We start from the raw sequence: 23,387 nt of genomic DNA, 5'->3' as shown, positions 1-23,387 counted from the left end.
TTCAGGATTTTTGAATTATTATTTTAAATGTGCATTTCATGGTTAAACACAATTGATTAGGAACTATTCTAAAACTGACAAATCTTACAAGTTGGCCTAATTATTAACCTGATTCTGTAGATGTAAAAGTTCAGTATCAGATGAAACTCTGTAAAATGCAGACTGGATTTTTAAAGAAGGGTAATTGCAGTGTAAGTTACTTCTTCATGAAGACTTGCATATTGAATGACAGTTTTGCTGTCGCAGCCCTCGCTTTTTCTAATTGATGCCAATCCTCTTGTTACCAGCATGGCTATTGCAGCAGTGTTTTCCCAGGGAGATAGGTTCCCTTGCCTAGCTCACCATGAAGCTGCACGAACATTCACAGCACTAACATCAACATTTCTGTGTAGGGCTTTTGTAAACTTTTTCTTAAAAAATAAAAAAATAAAATAAAAAGAAAGTAGCTGTACTTTTTTAGAGCATTAAGGGACTGTTTAAAGCCAACTCTGTAACATACAAACACAACCATTGACCTGGAAATCTAGAAAGATTAACAGCCTAAGAAACAACTGGGGAAAAAAGAAGCCAAACTGCCCAAGATAGCTTAACACAAAATCGGCCTGAGGCGCTAAACAGAGTTATCCTGCGCCAGTTCATGGGTCACAGATTCGAGGTAGCATGGGCCCGACCTTCCGCTAGCTTTGAAGATTTTGCTTTCTCAGCTTTGCTGTCGGCTGGCCTGGAACACCCGTCAGCAGGCAGCGCCCGCCGACCCGGAAGAACGCGCCCCGGCTAGAGGCGGCTCCGGGCACCCGCCCTGCGCGGCGCGGCCGGGCAGCGCCTCACGCCCCCGCGGCCCCCGGCGGCCCTGAGGGGCAGAGCGCCGCGCTGGCAGCGGGCAGGGGCACCAGCCCAGCACCGGGGGGCCCCGCACAGGCCGACAGGGGGAGACCATGGTTTGGGGGTTGTTTTAACGAATAAACCCCAGGTCGAGTTTCCCGCCTCCGGCCGCAGCGCCCGGCCCGCACCAGGCCCACCGGGCCGGACCCCCGCGGCAGCTCAGCCCCTTCCGAGCACGAGCCGCCGCGTCCCAGCCAACGGGCGGACTGGGAAACACCGGGCAGCAGCTTTAACGGGCCGGGCCGGGCCCGACCGAGCAGGACGGGGCAGGGCGCTTCGCTCCCCGGCCGCTGAACCCGGACCCGGATCCCGCCACGGAACACCCGCACAGGGCGGGGAAGGCGCGGCCCGCCGGATCGCTGGCCGGGTGGCGTGGGCGGCGCTGCGCCTTTAAGAGGGAGTCGAGCACCTACACGATCAATGGGCCGCTCTGCGGCCCCGCCCCCGCGGGGCAGCCGGCGAATGGGCCGATTGAAACACGCAACGTTGGCGCCGCGGATGGGCTCGGGGCTCGGCCGGCCGCGCCTGGAGCGCGGGGGGTTTGACGGGCCGCCGCGCCGCTCCGGCAGCCGCCGTTGCCGCGGCGCCCCGCTCCGCCCATGGCCTCCGCGCTGGTAAGGGCCGGCCCCGGCCCTGGCCCCGACCCCAGGCAGCCAGGGCGGCACTCTGGCGGGAAGGCGAGCTGCGGCTGCCGGCCGGCGAGCGGGTGCCGCGGCCGGCGGATGTCGCCCGGCTCCAAGGGCTGCGCGGCTGCAGCCGGTGCGGCTGCCGCAGCCGCCGGTGGGAGCGCTGGGGGTGCGGGGCCCTCCGGCCCCCGTTACCCCGCCGCGTGCGGGACGTCAGCGGCTCCCGAGGGGGCGGGCGGGTGGGGGGCCCCGGGCGGACCCTGACGGTGCGCACCCTCTCCCCCAGGAGGACCCCGTCCTGATCCGGCCTTTCCGAGGCCACAGAGCGGCCGTCACGGGCGTCGCCTTCAACGCGGACGCCGCTGGGCTGGGTGAGTGCGGGGGGCCGGGCGCCGTTTGCTTTCCGGGCGGGGCGGCTGCTCCCCGCCCCGCTCCCCCGGCAGCCGGCGGAGCCGCCGGGCGCGTCCGGGCGCGGAGGCGGGGCGGGACCCCGCGCCGGCCGGGCGGGCCGAGGAGTCTCTGCCCCTTCCTTAAGCGACAACTTTTTGAGCAAACCACAAGGCGGGAGGAGGGGTTTGTCCCGCGGCGAGCGGGGAGGAGGAGGAGGAGGAAGTAAGTGAGGGGAGCGCCGAGGCCGGAGGGGCGGGGGGCTGCTCCGTGCCGCCGCCGCCGCCCCGCTGCCCCCGCGGCCCCCGGGAAGCCGCCGGGCCCGCCACGGAGGGTCTGGCTGCAACTCCGCCGCTTCCCGAGCCCGCAGCTGGCAGCGCCCGCAGCCCGCTCCGTCCCGGCGGCGCGGCGGGCGGCCGGTAGCGGCTCGCGGAGCTCCTCTCTGCCAGTAGCTGCTTTTAGTCGGCTGCGATGAGGATCCGTCTGGCGAGAAGATGGACGTGGGTCCGCAAAAGCTGTGTGTTTCTCGGCTTCTTGATGATCGCTTACTTTGCGGTCGAGCTGTCGGTTTCTTCCTTCGGTGCCTCCCTCGCCGGGGAGAGCATCAGCAAAGGGAAATGGGAGAGGCGCTTTTCTGACGGTGCAGAAGAAGCTGTGGATTTGGCTCGTCCAGTTTATGACAAATCCCCGCCTGATCCCTATGCCCCAGGAGAATGGGGTAAGGCTTCTCGCCTGCAGCTGGGCCCTGAGGAAAAGAAACAGGAAGAAGAGCTGATTGAGAAGTATGCAATTAATATTTATTTGAGTGATAAAATCTCTCTCCATCGGCACATTGAAGATAATCGACTGAGTGGCTGTAAAACTAAATCTTATGACTACAGAAGGCTGCCCACGACGTCTGTTGTAATTGCTTTTTACAATGAAGCCTGGTCGACATTGCTGCGGACGATACATAGCGTTCTTGAAACATCACCCTCAGTACTTCTAAAAGAAATTATACTGGTGGATGACTTGAGTGATAAAGTGTATTTGAAGGCTGAACTTGAAAAATACATAAGCAGTCTGAAAAGAGTTCGTTTGATAAGAACCAACAAACGAGAAGGATTGGTCCGTGCACGCTTAATTGGCGCTACCTTTGCTACTGGTGATGTCCTCACGTTTCTAGACTGTCACTGTGAATGTGTTTCTGGCTGGCTGGAACCACTGCTCGAGAGGATTGCTGAGAATGAGACTGTTATTGTTTGTCCTGTCATTGACACCATTGACTGGAAAACATTTGAATACTACATGCAAACAGCAGAGCCCATGATTGGGGGGTTTGACTGGCGGCTGACATTCCAGTGGCACTCGGTGCCTAAACATGAACGTCTCAGGCGCAAATCTGAAACTGACCCAATCAGATCCCCAACTATGGCTGGTGGCTTGTTTGCTGTCAGCAAGAAGTATTTTGAGTACCTGGGCACCTACGATACAGGAATGGATGTTTGGGGAGGGGAGAACTTAGAATTATCATTTAGGGTTTGGCAGTGTGGAGGCATGTTGGAAATTCATCCGTGCTCCCATGTAGGCCATGTGTTTCCAAAGCGTGCACCCTATGCCAGACCAAATTTCCTTCAGAACACAGCACGTGCTGCTGAGGTGTGGATGGATGAGTACAAGGAGCACTTTTACAACAGAAATCCTTCAGCAAGGAAAGAAAACTATGGAGATATTTCTGAAAGGAAGATACTAAGAGAGCGTTTGAAATGCAAGAGTTTTAACTGGTATTTAAAAAACGTATTTGCTGAGTTGCATGTACCAGAAGATCGTCCTGGCTGGCATGGTGCTATCCGCAGTGCAGGAATAGCTTCAGAATGCCTCGACTATGTCTTACCAGAACATCATCCTACTGGGGCTCACCTTTCTCTCTTTGGATGTCATGGTCAGGGAGGCAATCAATTTTTTGAATACACATCAAATAAAGAGATTAGATTTAACTCAGTGACTGAGCTGTGTGCTGAAGTCCCTGAGCATGAAGACTTCATAGGTATGAGGAGATGCCCAAAAGATGGATCTCCTACCCCTGAAATTATTATATGGCATTTCAAAGAAGATGGGACTATTTATCATCCTCATTCAGGAAAGTGCCTTACTGCTTATCGTACAACTGAGGGGCGTGCTGATGTGCAAATGAGAACTTGTAATGCTGCAGATAAAAATCAGATTTGGAAATTTGAGAAATAATCACTGCTGGTAGTACAAATTGAATGGACTGTAATCTCCAAGGTTTTTAAATGTGTGAGCAGATAGCAATGTTGGATTGTATACCTTGGGATGTCTTCTGATGTGTCTGTAGTGGTGGAGAAACTGTATCTGCTGTGGTGAACTGTATGGAAAGCAAAAGTAAATAATGGGGTTTAGTTTCTAAAATGTTCAGTACAGATCTAATGCCTTTTACTTTTGTAACATTTTGATCCATTGTTTTCTGACTTTGGTCTGTCTTGATTATGGTAAAGCAAAGGCTTTTGAGTGGACTGAGGAGGGATTTTTTTTGTTTTTTCTTTAAAAGAAAAATTATACACATTATCTTCCAGGGTTAATGTTACGTGAAAGTGAAGAGTCTTTCCTTACAGAAGTGAAAGTTAAGGTTCTTTCAGTAGAATTAACTGACCTATGTTGCGGCTATATTATAACATATGTATCTAACACCTTTCAGTAATGCTACAGTAACTTGTGATTGAGTCAACATTGATGGGGAAAGCTGAATCTTAAGCCTTGTAATATTCTGCAGGTTTTTTGGAATTTACATGCTCTTAAAGGTTTCAGGGTGACAGCCAGCTCTCTTACATTGAAGAAAAGGAAGGTTTTTTAGTAGATAGGCTTTGGCACTGCTTTGCACTTTTGTGCCTGTTCTGGAAAAACTTACCTCATGAGGCTGAGTCAGGAGCTTTCATGGGTTTGGAGAAGAATATGGTAGCAGTGGACATGCTGGTGGTGCCACAAGTGGGGAGAAATAGGGATGGCTACAAGTAAGAATTCTATTTAAAGATAATGAAGAAGGAAAGAAAGCACAAAGCTGCATTATCTGCTGCTGTTTCTTAGGTATATATTTAATATTATGTTGCTTTTCCATGTTGAGCCTGGCATCCTAGGGACACATACCTTATGTGACTATACCATGTATCTATTTTTGGAGGGGGTCTGTCAGCAGGGTAGAGGAAGGAGACACAGAGGCAAACTTGGGTTGTTTTGTTTTGCATTCTGCATTTTGGCAATGGTTGGCATGCATCAGCCCTAGGCAGAGTTTAAATAATGCAGTGTATTCTGCCTCTGTCTAGTCACAACAGTACCACAGGAGACCTCGGGTAAGGCTGTGAAGCTGCAGTTCCTGAAGTGAGGTGAGTTGAAAAGGCAGTTTGGAGGAGAACAAGATTTGTTGGTTAAGTGGTTCACAGACAAATTTAGAATGTTTTCTGTATCCTGTTATGCTGAGTTTTGAAGAGTATTGATTCTTGACGTGTGTCATTAATCTGCTTTGAGCGTGATTATAGACAATAGATGTGATATGTGTAGCGTACTTGAAAAAAATCTTGTGTTTAGTATCTGTGTTTTTTAGCTTTATATGGTTTAGGTTGAACACTTATCTTAATGTTTCAGGCATTCCAGCTTTTTTGATTACTTTCACTGAAGTGATAAATGTTCTTCATTAACCACAGTGTAGTAATTCTTGACGTGGGGCTGGTAGGTAGGAACTGGAGCTAGTGAGTGAGGAATAAGAATCTGGACACTTGAGGAATGTGGTAGGTGTGCATTTGCTGCAGTAGGTAGAAGGGTTAAAAGGGAGCAAGTGAGACCCTGAAATAACTGAAGATTTGCCAAAAATAAAGCAAAAGTAAATTAAGGTATATTCTTGAATCCTGGTGATTTTAAAGCGTTGAGAGGTTTGGGTGGAAGCAGGCTAAGAGAGAAGGGGAACAGAAAAAAAAAATTTGGAGCTGGGGTTGTAGTGTTGAATCATGCTAAAAGTGCTTGCCACTGTGTGGCGTGGGTTGTTTTAAGTCTAACTTATTTTTAGGAGGTTACTTGCAATTTGAATTTTTTCTTTTTTCTTTTTTTTTTTTTTTTTAATGTTCCCTAGGCTATTTTTTAATCTTTATCTTTTTTAACAAAGGGAACTTCTTTACTATATAAGGGAGACATTCCTGAAAAATTCCATTCCACTCTGCAGCAAGGAATTGTTTTGTGGACCTACAAGTTATGAACCATTTATCAAATTTTAAAAGATAGCCAGTCATTATGTGCTGGAGCAATAAATTACATAAAATATGTGCTTTTTTGAAAAGCTTGCTGTAGACTGTTGCGTTCAATAGAAATGACAGGAAAAAGGCCTGTGTTCTCCTACATAAGCAGGAGCATAAGTTGTGTGTGCAATGCATGTTTCCTCAGATGAAAGTAATTTAATGGTGTGAATATAGACTATGCAACTTTTATACAATTAACTTTTTTAACACTTGGCAAAAACTGCCTTTCATATAAAGAACTACCTTCATGTTAAAACTGACATTCACAGTGTTCCTTATCTACTTCAGCAATAAGTCGAAGTGAATCTGCCTCTTAAAGTTGGAAAAGTTATTCTGTATGTATGTATTTCAACCCTTCCTCCTCCCCACCACCTCCCATTCTATTTTTGTGATTATTTAAAAATTAAAAGGGGGGGGGGGGGGGAAGCAAATGTGAGTAACCTGGCATTAAAAAAATATATTTACATTTCTTCCCAATGGCAATAAAAAATGGGGGGAGGCGAAGGAAAGAGGAGGGACTAGAGAAGGAGAAAGAAACGAAAACAAAAAACCCTTGCCATTTAAAGTTCCACTAGTTTTGATGTAAGTTGCAGCAATTCTACAGAAATACTCCAATCTGGTTGTTTTTCAGTGTGTACAGATTTTTGGAAAATCTGAAATTTGGAATGATTTTTCTATCCTGTTAGACTTTGAAAATTTGGGGAACACTTCTATATATATTTTAAACTACTGATTTTAAGTGACTTAAAAGAAATTGAATGTAAACTTAACACTGAATAAATGTGGGAGGGCTTCGGGGTTTCTTTGAAAAAATAAAATCCAGAATGTTAATTAAATGTGGGCTAGTGTGCTGACTCTTTCCAATTCTCTTCCTGTTGTTTAAGTACATACAGTATACAATAAAAACTGCCATGAGCTTGAACTTACAGGAGTTGTTAGAAGTTCCTTGTAATTTATCCATTGTTCTTAGAATTCCAGATTGGCTCTCTTGACAGAGGTTCAATTAATAATTGTTTTCGCTCAAGCAGGAGATCCTGCAAATCACTGTTAAATGTGTTTGTATGGTGACGTTCACCTTATCTCAGTGAGATTTGCAGGGTTCCTGTAAAGTGTGTGTGTTTGGTGGTGGTGGTTGAATATTCACGCACATCATGCGCACAGCCTTGTACCCCATCTGACCTGTAATTCTTGCACTGAGGTGAATGCTAGGGATGCTTTGGTATTTTGGGAGGGGAAAAGGATGACCACGAGGTGCATCTAGTTGTCGAAGTCTGGCTGAGCATGTCTCTTCTAATCTTGGCACAGCTTTCTTAGAGTGGTGCCTGTGGTATTGTGGGAAACGGGAGTGTAATGGTATTTCCATGTTGTGGCAACTTGTGTCTTCATATATATGTGTGTATATGTGAAAATTAATACCGTCAACATTCACAGCATATAAATTGAACTTTTTCCCATTGCAGATACCATAACAAAATTTTTGTGGCATATGTAAAACCCAAATACTGGTTTAGGGAACTGTAGCAGTGTGGTTTGTAAATCTGGCCTTTGTGTAAGGCCTTTATTCTTGAGTGTTTAATTCTGATACGATTCATCACTAGAAAAACAAATTACCTTGTAATGGGTCAGTTGTACTTGGGTGTGTACAGAAAGCAGTGAAGCTTAAAAAAAAAGGCACTGAGTTTACAAACTGGACTAAATTAAATATTGGAATCAGCTCTGAGTGAATTTTCAGCTTCTTTCTAGTTATATTTTGCAGTTGATCAAACAATTTCATTACTACAGCAAGGACAGATTTTGTTCTTCACCTCTACACATGCTTCTGGTTATGTTGTGTTTTCTCTGAGGAGCATATGCAACAGACCTATTTGTGGTACAGCCCATCCTTAAGACTTCTTCTGAACCTTCTGTGTTTCTTTTGTTTCAGTTCCAATACTTTGGAGATCTGTTGTGGGCCATTTACTGGTGGTTTGGTAGTTGAAAGTCAGACTGTAGGATGCTGGCAATACTTAGCAAGTGCTGACAGAATGCATCAGCTGGGTCTGGTCTGCGTTGCTGTAGGACCTCATGTGTAATCTGTCCTGCAAGGTTCTTGCTCCCCTCCTTTTGAACACTTAAATGTGTGGATAACATGACCTTGAGGGGAGAAAAATGCATAAAGGATTAAGAAGCAATCCTTAAGATAGTGTACTTGAGTAAATTCGAGAAGCAATGTTATAAAGTAGGCAAAATCCCTTAAAATGGAATAAAAGGAGAAATAGAGAAGTTTATTTGATAATATTAATAGTATGTTTTTAATGTATAAAACTATTTTTAAGATTAGTATTGATAATGGAAATTATTACTGGCAACCTTGTTACCCTATAGACTCTTCTATTTAGTGCCTGTGGTTAGCCGAGATAAAATATTTAGTGTTACAGCAAAATGCTTGTGTGTTAGCCATATGCACTAAAATTTATTTGAGCCTGCTTGAGCAGGGAATAGCTTGGCTTGACTGAGGCTTGCCAATGGTAAAGGGACCTGGTTTCCTTGGCAGGATAGACTCTAAAGTTGAATATAGATTTGGAGGTTTGGCTTCGAGTTCCTTTGTCTAGGCCTGTCTTGTGCTGTTCAAATATAGAGTCACATCAGCCTGTGTGCCTTGGGAAAACGGTTCTGCAGTAGGTCTGTCATTACTCACCCTTTGCTGTGCAGGTCCTGAAGTTCTCTCTGTCACCCCTGGGATGGTGTCAGCTGGGCTGGAGCTCCAGTGTTGGAGATAATAATAGCCTTTGAGTGTCATGGTAATGAGCAGGTGACTTCAAGGGAGAAAACTACCTAAGGTTGGAGAGAAAATGGTGTGTGAGCATAGGCAACAGGGAGTCCAGAGGGGGTGCTTGTGGGTGTCCCAGGGGAAAGAGAACTTCAGGTCACTGCTTGCGTCTCATTAACCTTGGGATAACCCGTCTGTGAGAGAGCAAGCTACAAGAAACCAGGCTTTGAATTCATTGTACTGTCATCTTTTAAAATATTTCCTTCAGGTTTTAAAACTGAAAGCCAAGAGGGCTGGTATTACACAGCCTTTGTGCAGTTCATAAAGTACTACAGGTACTTCGGTAGTTCCTGCATTATTTGTTTCAGAAGCCATCAATCTTGTCTGTTCCACATTTCCAGCCTGATGCCTTCAAATTCTACTTTAGCTTACATTTCACTTTTTCCTTGCTGTTTTATGCTGCTCTAGGTCATGTTTTTCTGAATCAAAGGGGAAAAAGAAATCATTCAAGTACCATTAGAAAAAGCCTGCTGTAAAATAGAGTTCTGAAAAGCTGGTGGGGGGAAAGCAGCCTGTACTTCTGTGTCAAATTTAGGTCTATTGATACAGGCTTAGGGGTAGTCTGGTCCCACATCTTTTACCAGAAGCTACACTTCTGGGAGTAAAAATGATATCTCTGGCCAAATCCCTAAGGAGAGTTAAATATCTAACGTTTTGTTGGAGGCTTGTCTTGACCCATATGCCAATGAACAAACACCATTCCTTTGTTCTATGTTGGTGCCTTAAAGAGGTTGGGAAAAGAGCTATCCTTTTTATGCTCTCTTCAACTTGCAGGAGGCCCCTGTTTTAACTCTTCCTCCCTTTCTGTGCTAGGGCTTGGAATTTTATAACTGAGAGGTGGGAGTGTGAATCCCTTGTTTTTATTTATGTCCTGCATGCTAGCACTTAACAGAGATGAAGATAATAGGGGCACAGGAATATCACACTTGTCAGTTTAATTCAACTGCTCATTGCTTTTGCTGGTTATAGCTTCCTGAAAATGATCAAGCTCTTGTAAAAGCTATGTTTGCCTTCTCAAATGTAGATAGTCCACCTGTAAAGTGACTGTAAAAAACCCAAAAACTAAAAAACCAAACCAAAACAAAAAAACAACAAACAAAAAACCCACACCCAACCATGCTCTTTCTGTTATCAGGCTGGCAACTTTACGTTGTGTTTTGAACTACACAAATGTTAGTATTAAAAAATTGGTACTCAGGATTGTAGAACTATCATATTTGGTTATTCACTTTAGCATATATATCTGAAATGGTACAACTGATATCTTTAGTTTAAGTTGGCTTGTCTTTTCAGAGCTAAGCATTTGATGCTTGAAACAAATTCCATCTTGGAGGTCAAAGTGAGATCACTGAAGAGTTTGTCTCTTGTTCGTAGTATTTGGTAATGCCAATTCTGAATTCATACTTAATGATATGTGCATGATGTTCGGCTTTGGATTTTTTATTCTATATCTTTAAAGTTCTTGCAATCCAGTTTGATTAATATGTAGGAGAGCTACCTGTTAAGAATTATCCTTTACTCCTCCCAGTCTTCTGATGTCCTTCCAAAAGCCTGGTGTTGGCATTGCTGGCTGCCAGACGTTGTGCTCAGGCTGAGTATCCATTAAAACCCAATAACTGCTCCCTCCCACTAATACCCAGTAAGTTCACTGGTGAATCCAAATCCATAGTCATTGGCTCTGATTTTTCTAGTAACAGCCAGCAGACTCATAATATCTTTTATTTCTTGCCAGCTACCTCTTCTTTGGATAGGTTTCTTATGGTGTGGAAGCTGAAGACACAGTGCAGAGCTTACAAATTTATAGGCCATGTGGAAGCTGTGACCAGTGTACAGTTCTCTCCAGATGGGCAGCTACTCGCTTCAGCTTCTCAAGATCGTACTGTCAGACTATGGATTCCTTGCATGTGAGTACAACTGGATGATGTTTGGCAATGTGAATATTGGAAAAGAGAAATTTTCTCTTTTCTTCCCATATCCCTGGGCTTTGATAGAAACAGAGATTGGGGAGCACAAACAACATGGTTCTTTATTGTGTTACTTTGTTCTTTACTGAATATTCTGTAGTTTCAAAAGAAAAATATAGCTATTTCAAGGTCATAATTTCATGTGTGTAGGACTTTATAGCTTGGTAGTGTTTCTGTGGCTTAAAGGATATATTTCTTTTAATAAGGATTGCATGGCTGCACTTCATTTTAATGAAACCAGTGCTGAAGGAAACAAAAAAATAGCTTTTTTTTTTTAAAAAAAAAATTAATTGACTTGCCTTTTTAGATTGTTCTTAAGTAGTGGTGATCATGAGCTATTCCAAATGATCTTAGAAAGACTGGTTTTACTTTAACTTTTGAAGATTTTGTAGATTACTGTATCAAAAATTAGAATAAATCCTCTTTCAAATACTGTATGGAAGCTAATGCTGCTAGTTAATTGCACTGTTCTGTAAATTTGGTCATATTAAATACAGTTGCTTTAAAGTTTATTATTCTAATAATTCAAATAAGACAAAAAATGTTGGCAGCACTGAGATTTAGCCTGTATACCTTGGTTTTTCATTTGGATAAGATTCCAAATATGGTAACTTTGAGTTTTATGGGGTTTTAAACTTTGATTAATATAAATATGTTTTGTATCTTGGTTTTTGGGTTTGGTTCCTTCTCTGCCCTCAGTCATGGAGAATCATCGATACTGAAAGGTCATACAGCATCTGTTCGTAGCGTGAACTTCTCGCATGATGGCCACTTTCTAGTTTCAGCATCCAATGATAAATCAATAAAAATATGGAGTGTTCACCGTCCGCGCCTTTTGTTTTCCCTATTCCAGCATACTCATTGGGTTCGCTGTGCCAAGTAAGTGTTCCTTTTGTTTTCTTTGTAAAGAAGCAGAATGCCTAACAAAGTTTGGGGTTTTTTTATTTATTTCCCAGGGCAGAACTAAGAGAAGAAAAATCTGTGAAGGATAAATGATGATCTATCACTAAATTTTAATAGAAAAGCTTGCTCTGTGTCAATATGTGTACATATTAAATCTGTTGCTGGGAGTTAATTTTTTTACTTTGAAGGACAAATAAGGTCTTTATATTTATTTTCAGTCAGTATCCTGTCTCTCCCCAGTCTTGTATGTTGTTGTGCTGTATTAACATATTTCACAGCATTCACTTGTTTCTACATTTATTATACATGGTAGGGGGTTTCTCAACCTTTTTTGGAACAACAGTGACAGAAAATAATGGTCATGAGTCAAAATTAATTAGGCTTATGTAATTGGAAAAGGTAAAAGAAACGGCCTTTGTACTGCAAGTTAAGATTTGCACTCTATAAAGGCAGGGCAGCTCTTCAAAGACAAGAAAAGATTGTTCTTTGCTGACTTTTTTTTTTTTTTTTCCCCTCCACATTAATGGAAAATCTGCAGCTAAGAGAGGCCTGGTTTAAACCTCCTGAGAAAGAAATTTAACACTGGTGAAATGTAGAGCCCTATAAAGTTCCAAAGTATCTGATCGCTGAAAAGGAAAATAAAAGCTTTAGAAAATTGTATGTGATAGTTCTTGAACAGTGTTTTAATGTCCTTGTGAAGTTGGTCAATGTGAGAAATAGTAATGATTGGTGATACTAAAGACAAATCAATTTTCCTGTTTAAAAACATAGTCTGCAAGTCTAGGAATAATCATGAATGTTTTGCTGACAGTTGGTAAGTCTAGAGAGAATTCGCAGGAGAATATATATGTAGGTTAAATTGAACACAAAGTTCTACTGTGCCCTCTTTGTCTTTTTGCCTATAGTTTTCTATAATAATCTCTTTGACATCTGAAGTGGCAGCCTTAGGCTGCTGTTACTCCCCCTCCCACCTTGCTTATGGCTCTGTTTTTAATTGTAGTTGATTGTGAAATGGAAGGGGGAGGAGTGAGGGGAAAATCTTTTCAATTTTATTATTCACTAAAAAATATGATAAATTCAAATGTCCTTTGAATGTTAAACATTTTAATTTGAAACAGGCTTTCTCAGTTCTGTTGTTTTGGTACTTCTGTCTTTAATGCTAAGCTACGTAGTATCAGTTATTTGGTAATATATACACTTGCATGTTCCAGATTTTCACCTGATGGAAGACTAATAGCATCTTGCAGTGAGGATAAATCTGTTAAGATCTGGGATACAAGAAATAAAACTTGTATTGATAGCTTCTTAGATTATGGAGGGTAAGTGTTACTAGAAAAAAGGAGAAATGTAAATTTGTAATTTTAATGAGATTATATTCATGTTTTGTGGTATTAACATCTATATATGTTGTATCTGAAAATAGATCAAACTTCTACCACCTATGTAAATGAAAATAATCCATATCATGTTTTTCTAAAGAGGTTAACTGGCTGCAGTTATCCAACTGTTTTTCACCAGTCAAGAAATAAGCCGGAGGAAAGTGAGATTGTTCTTGGATTTTTGATAATTTTCATGTTTCCCCTCCGTTTTGACAATGCTATCTGATATTGGATGCTTCAACAAGAAGAGAAGTTTAAGAATTCTCTACTTGTTGATGAAAACAATGGTCTGTTAGCTTCAGTGACCTGCCTTGTTTAGGTTTAGAAAAGACTTGCTTTTACTTATCTGCAGTTTTATTAAACATCTTGAAACCAGAGTTTTAATTAACAAATGCAATGGAATATTAATCTTGTATATGTGCTTTGCTAATTTCATGGCTGCCTTCTCTGTCCTTTTTCCAAGCTAAAAGGTTGTTACAGCTAGATACTATGTTCTTAGAGAAAATTATTTTACTTGCTGCTTTCAAACTCTTTGCAACACTTCTTTCTAGGAACTTTTCCTCCAACACTAACTGAAGGTTTGAGTCAGGACAATTATAGTATCTTTTTAACAACAGCCGGATTATACAGTCTGTTTTGTCATGCACATCTTCTTTTCTTATGCTTATTTCAGTTGTTTCAAATACCTTATTTGAGTGCATACATAATTGTGGATTCCAGACAAGTTTGTGGCAACTCAGTATTAGTATTGTGGGCTTTATATATATATATATCTATGTATACACATGTATACCCAAATATTTCTATGGAAACACATAATCAATCTATTTTCATTAATTATATTTAGATTTGCAAATTTTGTGGATTTCAATCCAAGTGGTACGTGTATAGCTTCTGCAGGTTCCAATCATACAGTGAAACTGTGGGATATTCGAATGAACAAGCTACTGCAGCATTACAAAGGTAAAAAAAAAAAGTAGTTGTATTTTCTTTAGAACAGAGCTCTTTGCAACAAAATGTGATTTATTTAGATTATATGATTTCATTCTTTACTGGGGAAAGCGGACAAATAGGTCATATTGGCAATTAGGAAGTAATCTTTTTGTAGTCTAACAGCCCTAAAAATCTAATTTGATTCCTGCTTATTTCTTTGCAATGCTTCTCTTAATTTTTAGAATAGAACTAAGCAAATACTTTGGAGAGTCTGCTATGCTCCAGTACCTTGGTTGTTTTTGCCTTAAACGAAGTAGGTTGTTATTTGGGAAGTAGGAAAGAGTGAAGACATAAAGTGTACGTCTTCTGTTAGTAGATATCTACAGTCTTTTGATATTGTCTTCTGTAAATTTAGTTCACAGAGCAGGCGTTAATTGCGTATCATTCCATCCTTCTGGTAACTATCTCATCACTGCTTCTACTGATGGTACTCTTAAGATTTTGGATCTCTTAGAAGGAAGACTTATTTACACTCTTCATGGACATAAGGTATACACAATAATCCTATTTAAATGAAAACCTTCATAGATTATTCAGTGTCTTTTCAAATGGAAAGTAACATTTATGCCACTGTGTCTTGTGTCTTGCAACTTGCAGATAAACTTGAGTGGACAGCAAAGTGTTCTGTTAATACATCTTGTCGCAAGTGCATAAGGAAATGCATCAGTTTTACCTATGACCATGCAGTTACCTGTCAATATTGTAGGCATGCTTAATGTAATAGATAGCTATGAATTAATTAATAATTCCACTCTCTTGATTGTAAAAATCGATTATTTGGCACATTAGGGTTTTTTGTCTATTGAAAAATAGTGCTTTCGAAGGAGGGAGAAGCTTATAGAAGGTAACTTTCATGAAGATTAGCAGACATTTACTGCCTTTCCTCTTAATGCAAAACAAACCCTACTTTTGATAATGAATCACTCAAACACATTGTCTTGAGTAATGTAATAGATATTTGATAATTTTTCATTGCAGAGTTGAAGCATAAATTCTAAGGAAAATGCCATTATTTTCCTAGTATTGATTGTAGTAATTGTAATGCAGCATTTTACGAAGATGTGCAATACAAGCTTTTCAATCAAGTTGTTTTGCAAAAATTTAAATACAGTTAAGATCTTTATTTTATTAAAATTGAAAAATCTATTCATATTAGATAACATAAGTGTGTTTATCTTTGCATTAAAATACCATTATTACAGTAGTAGTGTAATTTTACTGTATGCTAATTTTTTTTCTTTCAGGGACCTGTACTTTCTGTAGCTTTTTCAAAAGGTGGTGAAAAATTTGCCTCAGGTGGAGCAGATGCTCAGGTATTGTCTTTTTGAACTACATGTCTTAATGTTTGTTACAGTGGATGTGAGTTAAATATAGCATATTACTGTTACATACCACTTACGGTATGCTGACATGCATTCTATCTAGTTGTGTGTTATACAGAATTTCAATCGGATGTCATGATATGAAGACCACAGTACTAGCCACTTCTGTGTTAGGAATTAAAATAAAGGAATGCTTTTAAATAGAAATATTTTAATTGTCAATTCGGTGTCAACAAAGTAGTTGTGTCGCAACTAGTATTAATGCCTACACTCTCCATTAGGTTTTCACTTGTTCTAAAGTCACTACTTCATTATTGTAAGAATTAAGTTGTACTACTACTGTACTTCGCTAATTTACATTGGTGAAACAGCAAAGTACTAGACTTCATATAGGGAAGAGTTGTTTGAGCATTTAAAACAAAAATGTTATTTTAAATTAGACGTTGTGTCTGGTGACTGCCTTGATGTAAAAGGAAATACTTCCTTAGGAAATAACTGTTTTTCTTGGGTAGCGCATAGTTGCTTTTACACAGTTTGCATTGCAGTTGAGATACTCAAGGCATGTGTGGATGTTTCCATGTTGGTTTTACTCTTATTAACTTTGTTGTCTGTAATGATGAAGCTGCAGTGGCATGGCCTTCTACTTTAAAGCAAAATAAAACATATTTAGAGCTCAAGCAGCTCAAATGCTCACCACTGTTGACAAGTCCTACTTCTGCTGCCTCCTGCTACCCTTGTTTACACTCTGCTGAGCCAATCTGAATTGCTAAACCAACAGAAAATTAGCCTGAACACATGGGGAAAAGCCACATGAAAAATGTGAATAACTTTTTGCTGGATTGGATGATGGCGGTAATGGAACTACACAGCTGAAAAGAGGAGGGAGAGAAAGCAGGAACTCCCTCTTACAACACAGTGGGCTGCTGTGAATCAATTAATCTAACATCTAATTGTCCCACAAGTGCCGGGTTCTGAGGCAGGTTTATATAGTTTGTACTGAGATCCATGCATCCCACTTTCACTGTTACTAATGTCTGAGTTGGTTTGGGGTCTGTCTTTATTGGTGCACTGTGTGTCCCGGTGCATATTTAGGGTCTTCCATTCAACAGAGTCACAGAAGATGTTGAACCTGAAATGAAGTTGTAATAATGCAGCTGTTTAGGAATATATTAAAAATATTACTCAGTCTGCTTGGAATTTCTGTGATCAAATCTGATTTGTGCTGCTTCTGTATAGTATATAAATTTCTGAAAAATACTTCTAACACTTGTCAGAAATAATTTTGGCTGGACAAGCAGGTAATATTAACTCAGATCATGGTCTCCATCTTTGTTGCATCTAATTTAAGGAGCAGCTAAAAATCAACATAGGACTTTCGGAAACTGCCGTCCTCTAAGTGTTTTGAACTTCTTTTTTTATTTTCTTTTTTCCCTTAGTGCTTAAAATAACAAGTTTGCGTAAATTTAGATGATGTGTTGCCTTTAATTAAATTACTTAAATGTACAATTGCTCTGTGACACGAGAGAGAAACCTTGTCTCTTATAATTTGGTTTTCTGGTCTATCCATAAGGCTGGATAGACTACTTTCTGCTGTCTTACTTCTGCATTCTGCTACCTTACTTCTGCATTTGATCATTGTGTGATGGTTGTGTATTGTTTCTACCATGAATGTAATTGGACAAGGACAAAGAAAACAGATTCCTGTTGCTCAAACACTGGAACAGGTGCTTTAGAGTTCTGTGGAGCTCTGTAATTTCTCTTATCCCCTCAAACTTTCTCATTTGACCTGCAAGCCTTCATAGGGGACAGAAATTTGATAGTATATGACCCCTTGATTTGGCAGAAAAATAACAGTACAGTCCAGTGGGATGGAGTTTGCTTTCTTTTATGATTATTGAGACATCTTTTAAGAGGTTGGTTTTGGTTTTTTGTAAATAGATTGAACCGCATCTATTAGACTTGAAGTACAAGATACTCTGGGGAAGTGCCTGTGTTGTAGTGGAGATCAGGCTAAGTGATGACAGCAAGCTCATTCTGATGTCATGATCTATTTGTAATAACAGACTTCACTGAACAGTTGTTTTCGGCACTGAATAGGCTTCAAGTAGTCGGTGATATGATGGCTTCTTACAGGTATTACTGTGGAAAACCAACTTTGATTCATTTGATTATAAAGAAGTTCTTGAACACCACATTAGAAGAACACATATTGATGAGCCTCCTCATCTTCTTGATATTTACCCAAGGTCACCTCATCTCCATGATGAAAAACTTCAGTCAGTTGAGGTGAGTGCATCAGGTACTCTGATATAGGAAACCAGAAGCTTCTGTAAACACTGTCTGTCTAGCATTTATAGTTAAATCTGTTTTGGTTTTAATGTCTAGTGCTTTGGAAGCAACCATAACTTATGAATCCACATTAAGTTTACTAGGCTAGCTGATGCTGTCAGTTTTATCCTGGTGAGTTCCTTTTGCGCTTCTTGTGTAAGTCTGTACTGTATGCCTGATGTAAGCAAAACAGAGGTTATAGTCTGGTTTCTGAAGTAGCATGGCAGCTGTTGCAGAAGAATTTTCAGTGAGCTTTAGGATACTACTCAAAATATATCATGATAAGCAGGACAAGGTGGCATTATTACTGAGAGGCAAATACTTGTTTTCCACAAGTTGTCCCTCTTTCCAAGACCTTTAGGTATTGTGAGAAGATCTCTATATCTGTCTAAAAGTTTAGAAAGCCTTTCTAGACTAGCAGTGTGGTTTATGTCACTATGTAGTCTGATTTCCTGATAATTTCATTCTTCAGCTACTTTACTGTCAGAACTTCTACCAGCAACCCCCGGACATATTGGGAATTAGGGAACCAAAGTGAAATGTCAAATATTCCTTGTTAGTATTTGGAAAATTCTCTGTTTTTCAGGTTGTGTGAGAGCTGTGATAAATAGGTAAACAATACTATGCCTTAGACAAGACCCTTGTTTATGCTAAAACCCCAGGGATTTGTGACTGTCCTTGGTAGATCTGGCTAGCTTCCACATGGTGGTTACCTATACTTTTATCACTTTGATATTCTCCATGTGCCTCTGGTGTCCAAGAGCTGTATCTGCTAGAAATCTAGAAATGTCTTGGCTGCTGTCATATACTAATGGAATATAGAAATTCACCATTACCTGTTTTTGTTCATGTACGGTGCAGATACTGCTGCTATGGCATTTGTTTCCTGCTCAGATTTTTAAAACATTTGAATTTGACAATACTGGGCTTCTTGTATGTGCGTGTATGCAATATAAATCTATGTAATATGAGGAGGTTAAAGATTGAAAATATTTTGGTGGAGGAGGAAAACCCTGGTAGAATCCATCTCTAAGTATTCTCATGTGTCTGCTTCTGTTGTCAAGTTAGATGTGAAGCTTTCTGAGGCTTAGCATTTTGGTCAGAACAAGAGCAGGACAACCGCATGTAGGACAAGCTTCATAGGCAAACTTCTGTGCCAGATTGTCATATTCATTTTAAGGTCAATGAATGAAGTTAAGTTTACTGGTAGCATCCTTCAGTACAGGTGGTCAGTGCTGGAACAAACTCAGTGACAACATTTGCCACCAGATTTAGCCACTCTTGCTGCATCAACAGGTTGCTTCAAGACCCATTCCAATTGCACCCAGTTATAATACATGCTAAAAAATCCACAGTAGCTTATAGCGGCAGGCTTCAGTTGCTTTCTTTTCTGGTCAGCTTTTCCAGACCTCTGCTGATCAGGTGTCTGGCAAAGATATGAATATTCTTTAAAGCAACTTTCCAGATCTATTTTTTTTTTTTTTGTCCTTGGTCCCAGGTAATTGAGAAGCTCTGGAAAAGCATTAATGAGTTCAAGCTAAAGTTCAACTAAGGCTAGGAAGCACCTCATTACCAATACTGAAAGGGCACATAGAGGAAATTTGATAGTTGAATGTCGAGAATTTATTCCTCAGTTAGCTTTGACAGATTTCACTTAGTGTCTGCATTTCTTCATGGCTATAACATTTGTAGCAGCTCATAGGCTTCTGGGTTAGCTGTTCTGCAGAGTGAAAGCGTTCTGTGGCTTTTGTCATTTGTTGTAGCAAAGTTCTAGACTCTTGTGGTATATTTCCTGGCCTGATTTTAGGATTTTAAGAAAAGTGTTGCTGTGTTCAGTTTTCTATTAGCATCACATTATCTGTAGAATATCTTGCTTTCAAATAAACATGAAATATTATATCCCTGGAGACAGAACAGTGTCTGGTAGTTTCTATATATCTGATACTACTGTAATGTACTATGTTTTTATATTTATAAATTATACAATATAGTAATAATTATTAGGATCTCTTTTGCAGCTTATTTTTAAAATCAATGTAATAATATAATAGTTTAGACAGCGTTAAAGTGAAGTTATCAAGTTTTGTTGCTCCGTATGTCTTTTCCTTTTTTTTACTGCCCCTCCTGTCTGTCTCAACAAAAAATTTTCTGTTGTGGCAAGAAGGAATGGACCTGACCATCTGGAGAGAGACTTAATATATCCACACAAAACTAGTATCAGGTTACTACCAGCAGTAACATGCTTTAGTGGTACTAACTATGCTTGCATTTTTTCAGTGTTGCATCTTCTTAAATATTTCCTCCTGTAACTGGAAAAATAGCAGCATTTCTAGCCTCACTGTGCTGTGCTATGTGCTCTGGAGAAATAAAAAAGAATAAAAATATTTCTGTCCCTCTTCAGTTAAAACACATACTTTTCTTTTTTAACTTCTTCATCTCTTTCTAAGCAAGAGACAATAGAGAAAACTAGTAGTAGGCAGTTCCACTACACCACCACCCTCATCTTTCTGTGGCTTATCACGTGTCTAGCGTATCAGGGAAAAGAGGAATTGAATTGCAGACGTGTCAGAGGGAGCTTTTGGAGGTCATCTGGTCTTGTTACCAATGGTACATCAAGTCAGCCATGGCTGTGTCTAGTTAGGGGATCTCGAAGAGGGATGGAGATTCCCCCGTCTCTCTGGGTGATCTATTCCACTACAGTTCAGCAACTGTAGTGGCACAGTTTTTCCTAGTATCTCATCTGTGCCTCAGATAGAATACAGAACTATTTGCTTTGTTTATTTTCTTTCATGAGGAACAGGTGAAGATGATTGATCTTAACTAAATTGAAGTACCAATATTTTAAGAGACTTGGTAACATGCAGGAGTTGCAGGCAGAGGAGGCATTTCAGATATGTGGTATTTAAAAGTATAGGTGACCTTTTAAGGTTTGCTACAAGCTGCTACAATGTCATCTAAACTCTTGAGATGTGTTAAATACATCATCCTGAGTTATGCTGAGGGGGTTAAGCTTAGTTGCCTCTATAGCACAGATGAAGATGGATTGCCTTAGGGTAAAATTCAGAGTGGTAGAACAGAAGTTCAACAGATAGGTAGAACTCAAGAGGGAAGTAATTCTGTCCATGTTTTTTTAATTCCTAATTTTTCATGCCTCTCCAGGTTTCTTATTGCTTTTGGATAGTTGTTGCTTCTCTGTGCCTGCTTGCCTGAATGTGGTAAGGTCTCTTCTGTTCCAGATTGAACAAAACAGCTTGCCCAAGGACATAACGATTGCAAGTATCACCTGGTATTTTGCCTCCAGGACAGTGACTGAAACATGAAGCTTGAGTGTACTATCGTCTTTTCTCAGAACTATTCCTTATTGACTCTTCAAAGCGATACACAGAGCCAGTAATATTTTAAGATACTTCCTCTAGTTTTTTCGCTTTCCCTGCCTGCTTTTTGAGGCATAATTAACTTTCACAAGAAATTCCTCACTTGTATCTCCTCTTCAGACCAGCGGTAGCCTGAATATTAAGTGTTGAGTTTCATGTTTTTGTCTTATAAGTCTTTACAGCTGTCCTCCAATTGCACTAAGCAATGTGATTCTTGAATATTCAAGTAAGTAGAGGTTTAAAGCTTATAATCATTACAATCATTCAGACAATTTGGAAATGTAAGTAAATGACTTGTCCTCTGAAGGCACCTACATTTTCCATTGACTGTAGAGGTAAACTGCGGTGACCAGCTCAAATGCAGTATGTCTAAATTTAGCTGAGATAAATCCCAGTCACTTTCTCTTTTTGATATAAGGAGGTTTTGGAGATATTTGAAATTAGTATGTTTAATCAGTAATGCAATTTTAGTGCAATATAGTAAATGAAATGCATTCTACTTGGTGACAGTTGTATTTCTAAATTTCCTGTGTTTGTACACAATTAATCTTTCATAGAGACTTCTTTATAGTGGATGGAAGGTAGAAATCAGAATTTCCTTAAGAAACATAACGCTGAGGCTTGAAAATATTAAGATGTGTAGAGTTTATATCTTGAGCATGAAAAACTACTGTTGGTTTAGTTTCAGTCTTAATTTCAATTGTAAATACCTTCTTAGATGAAGGAAATCCAAATGTACGCTAGGTGGCAGTAGAAGTAAGAATATCCGGCTTGTTTGGCTTAAGGGATCCTGTCTAGCACAAAGAGCAGTGCTTAATCAAATTGAAAGCCAAATTTCTATTGGTATATTTGGAGACACTATTTCACAGCTAGCTCCATCACTTTCCTAGGGAATACTTTGTGTGAGTCATTTAAAACTTTCTCTTTTAATTTTATTAACCTTTAAGGTTTTGATATAACACCAGTGTCTTATGAATGCATTATAAAAATGAAGGGTGGGTTTTTTCTCTGAGATTGGATATACTTTATTAAAATCAACAGAGGGATATCTGTAGGGGCATAGCCATTTAACTGAAGCATATAGCCGAGAATCATGGACTTAGTTTGGACCTGCTTCTTTTGTTCCTCCCTTAGTTCTCTGTCCTAAGCAGAGATCCTAATTCCTGGCTTTCTCTTTCTTTAAATAATATATTTCAGTTTCACTCAACTTCAGTCTTTAGAAATCTGTAATTCCTTACATAAGAGGCTGTGTAGAAACCTTCCTTCAAATATACTGTGCTATGGATCAAAATGTGATAATGTGATAACTTCCATCATATTGGAAGAAGACAATGAAAATACTTCTATATCAGTTTACCAGGTAACTAAAGGAAAACTTTGGAAGAGTGTTTTTTGAAAACCTTTGATACATGTCTGTTCTGTCTACCTTGCTTTTTAGTGTTCTGTTTTTTCTTTCTTTTTTTTTTTAAAGATAAGATTTTCTTAAAAATGTGTTTGGTGAGATTATTTGCCAGCTAACTGCATTGCTGTGTCAGGAAATGTCAAGTCATGTGGAACTTTTAGCTTCATTCCATTACTTCATTAATTTTTAGTTCAGTATTAAACACAAATATTTGTAAGAAGGGTTTAGCTACAGCCTTCATGTTTTTGTGCTCTTCTCTTTAGACACTTCACTATTTCTGACTTGTTGCTTAACAATTTTATATATCTTTATGTACAGATATATCTTTTAGTATAGCTTATGACAGTTCCTGCACCCCTAGTCAGTGTTTGCAATGCCTCTCATCCTCCCCTTATTTTTGACAAAGCAGTAAGCAGAACTATATGCAAAGGAGACTTTCATTCCAGCTCCAGAATGTGACTCTTCCACATAAAGAGCACATTTTCTTAACTTAATCATACCAGGTATTTAATTAACAGTCCTGTATCAAGAAAAGCATTTAACTCATTCTACAATATCTCTGATGTATACAGCAAGGAGATGCTATCTCAAAGATGATGTTTCAAGAGCTATTAGTAATACTACTACAGCAGCTTCTCTACATTAGAGTATTGATAGGTGATAAGCACCTGCTGTCCCTCTTCTGTAGAGTCCTACAGGTGCTCTGTCCTCTCTTCTTTTCAGTGCCCAAATGATGCA

General features: G+C 40.1%; 2 protein-coding genes across 14 annotated transcripts in view; both read left to right on the top strand.

Moving 5' to 3' along the window:
- Nucleotides 1-948: 948 nt before the first annotated feature.
- Nucleotides 949-23,387, top strand: part of POC1B (POC1 centriolar protein B) — a 72,269-nt gene continuing 49,830 nt past the window's right edge. For 6 of the 13 annotated variants that reach the window (XR_008732328.1, XR_008732331.1, XR_008732327.1 and 3 more), the window contains exons 1-9: nt 951-1,496; nt 1,795-1,879; nt 10,717-10,888; nt 11,648-11,827; nt 13,063-13,170; nt 14,078-14,193; nt 14,579-14,712; nt 15,468-15,536; nt 17,679-17,831. Coding sequence is in view for 8 of the 13 variants with exons in the window: in XM_055710935.1 (XP_055566910.1) it covers nt 1,482-1,496; nt 1,795-1,879; nt 10,717-10,888; nt 11,648-11,827; nt 13,063-13,170; nt 14,078-14,193; nt 14,579-14,712; nt 15,468-15,536; nt 17,679-17,831 (1,032 nt within the window). In the remaining 5 variants the exon portion in view is untranslated. Of the gene's footprint in view, nt 1,497-1,794; nt 1,880-10,716; nt 10,889-11,647; nt 11,828-13,062; nt 13,171-14,077; nt 14,194-14,578; nt 14,713-15,467; nt 15,537-17,678; nt 17,832-23,387 lie in introns of all 13 variants that reach the window. The other 7 variants (XM_055710937.1, XM_055710932.1, XM_055710936.1 and 4 more) reach the window with 7 other exon arrangements.
- On the top strand, nt 1,886-7,101 carry GALNT4 (polypeptide N-acetylgalactosaminyltransferase 4). Its single transcript, XM_005446293.4, has one exon. The coding sequence runs from the start codon at nt 2,367-2,369 to the stop codon at nt 4,116-4,118; it is 1,752 nt and encodes a 583-aa protein (XP_005446350.1). The 5' UTR covers nt 1,886-2,366; the 3' UTR covers nt 4,119-7,101.

Source organism: Falco cherrug, chromosome 5, assembly GCF_023634085.1.
Source record: "Falco cherrug isolate bFalChe1 chromosome 5, bFalChe1.pri, whole genome shotgun sequence".
In the NCBI taxonomy this organism is placed as follows: domain Eukaryota; kingdom Metazoa; phylum Chordata; class Aves; order Falconiformes; family Falconidae; genus Falco; species Falco cherrug.
Note: the sequence above shows the minus strand (reverse complement) of the source record. Positions and strands in the feature narration are given on the sequence as shown.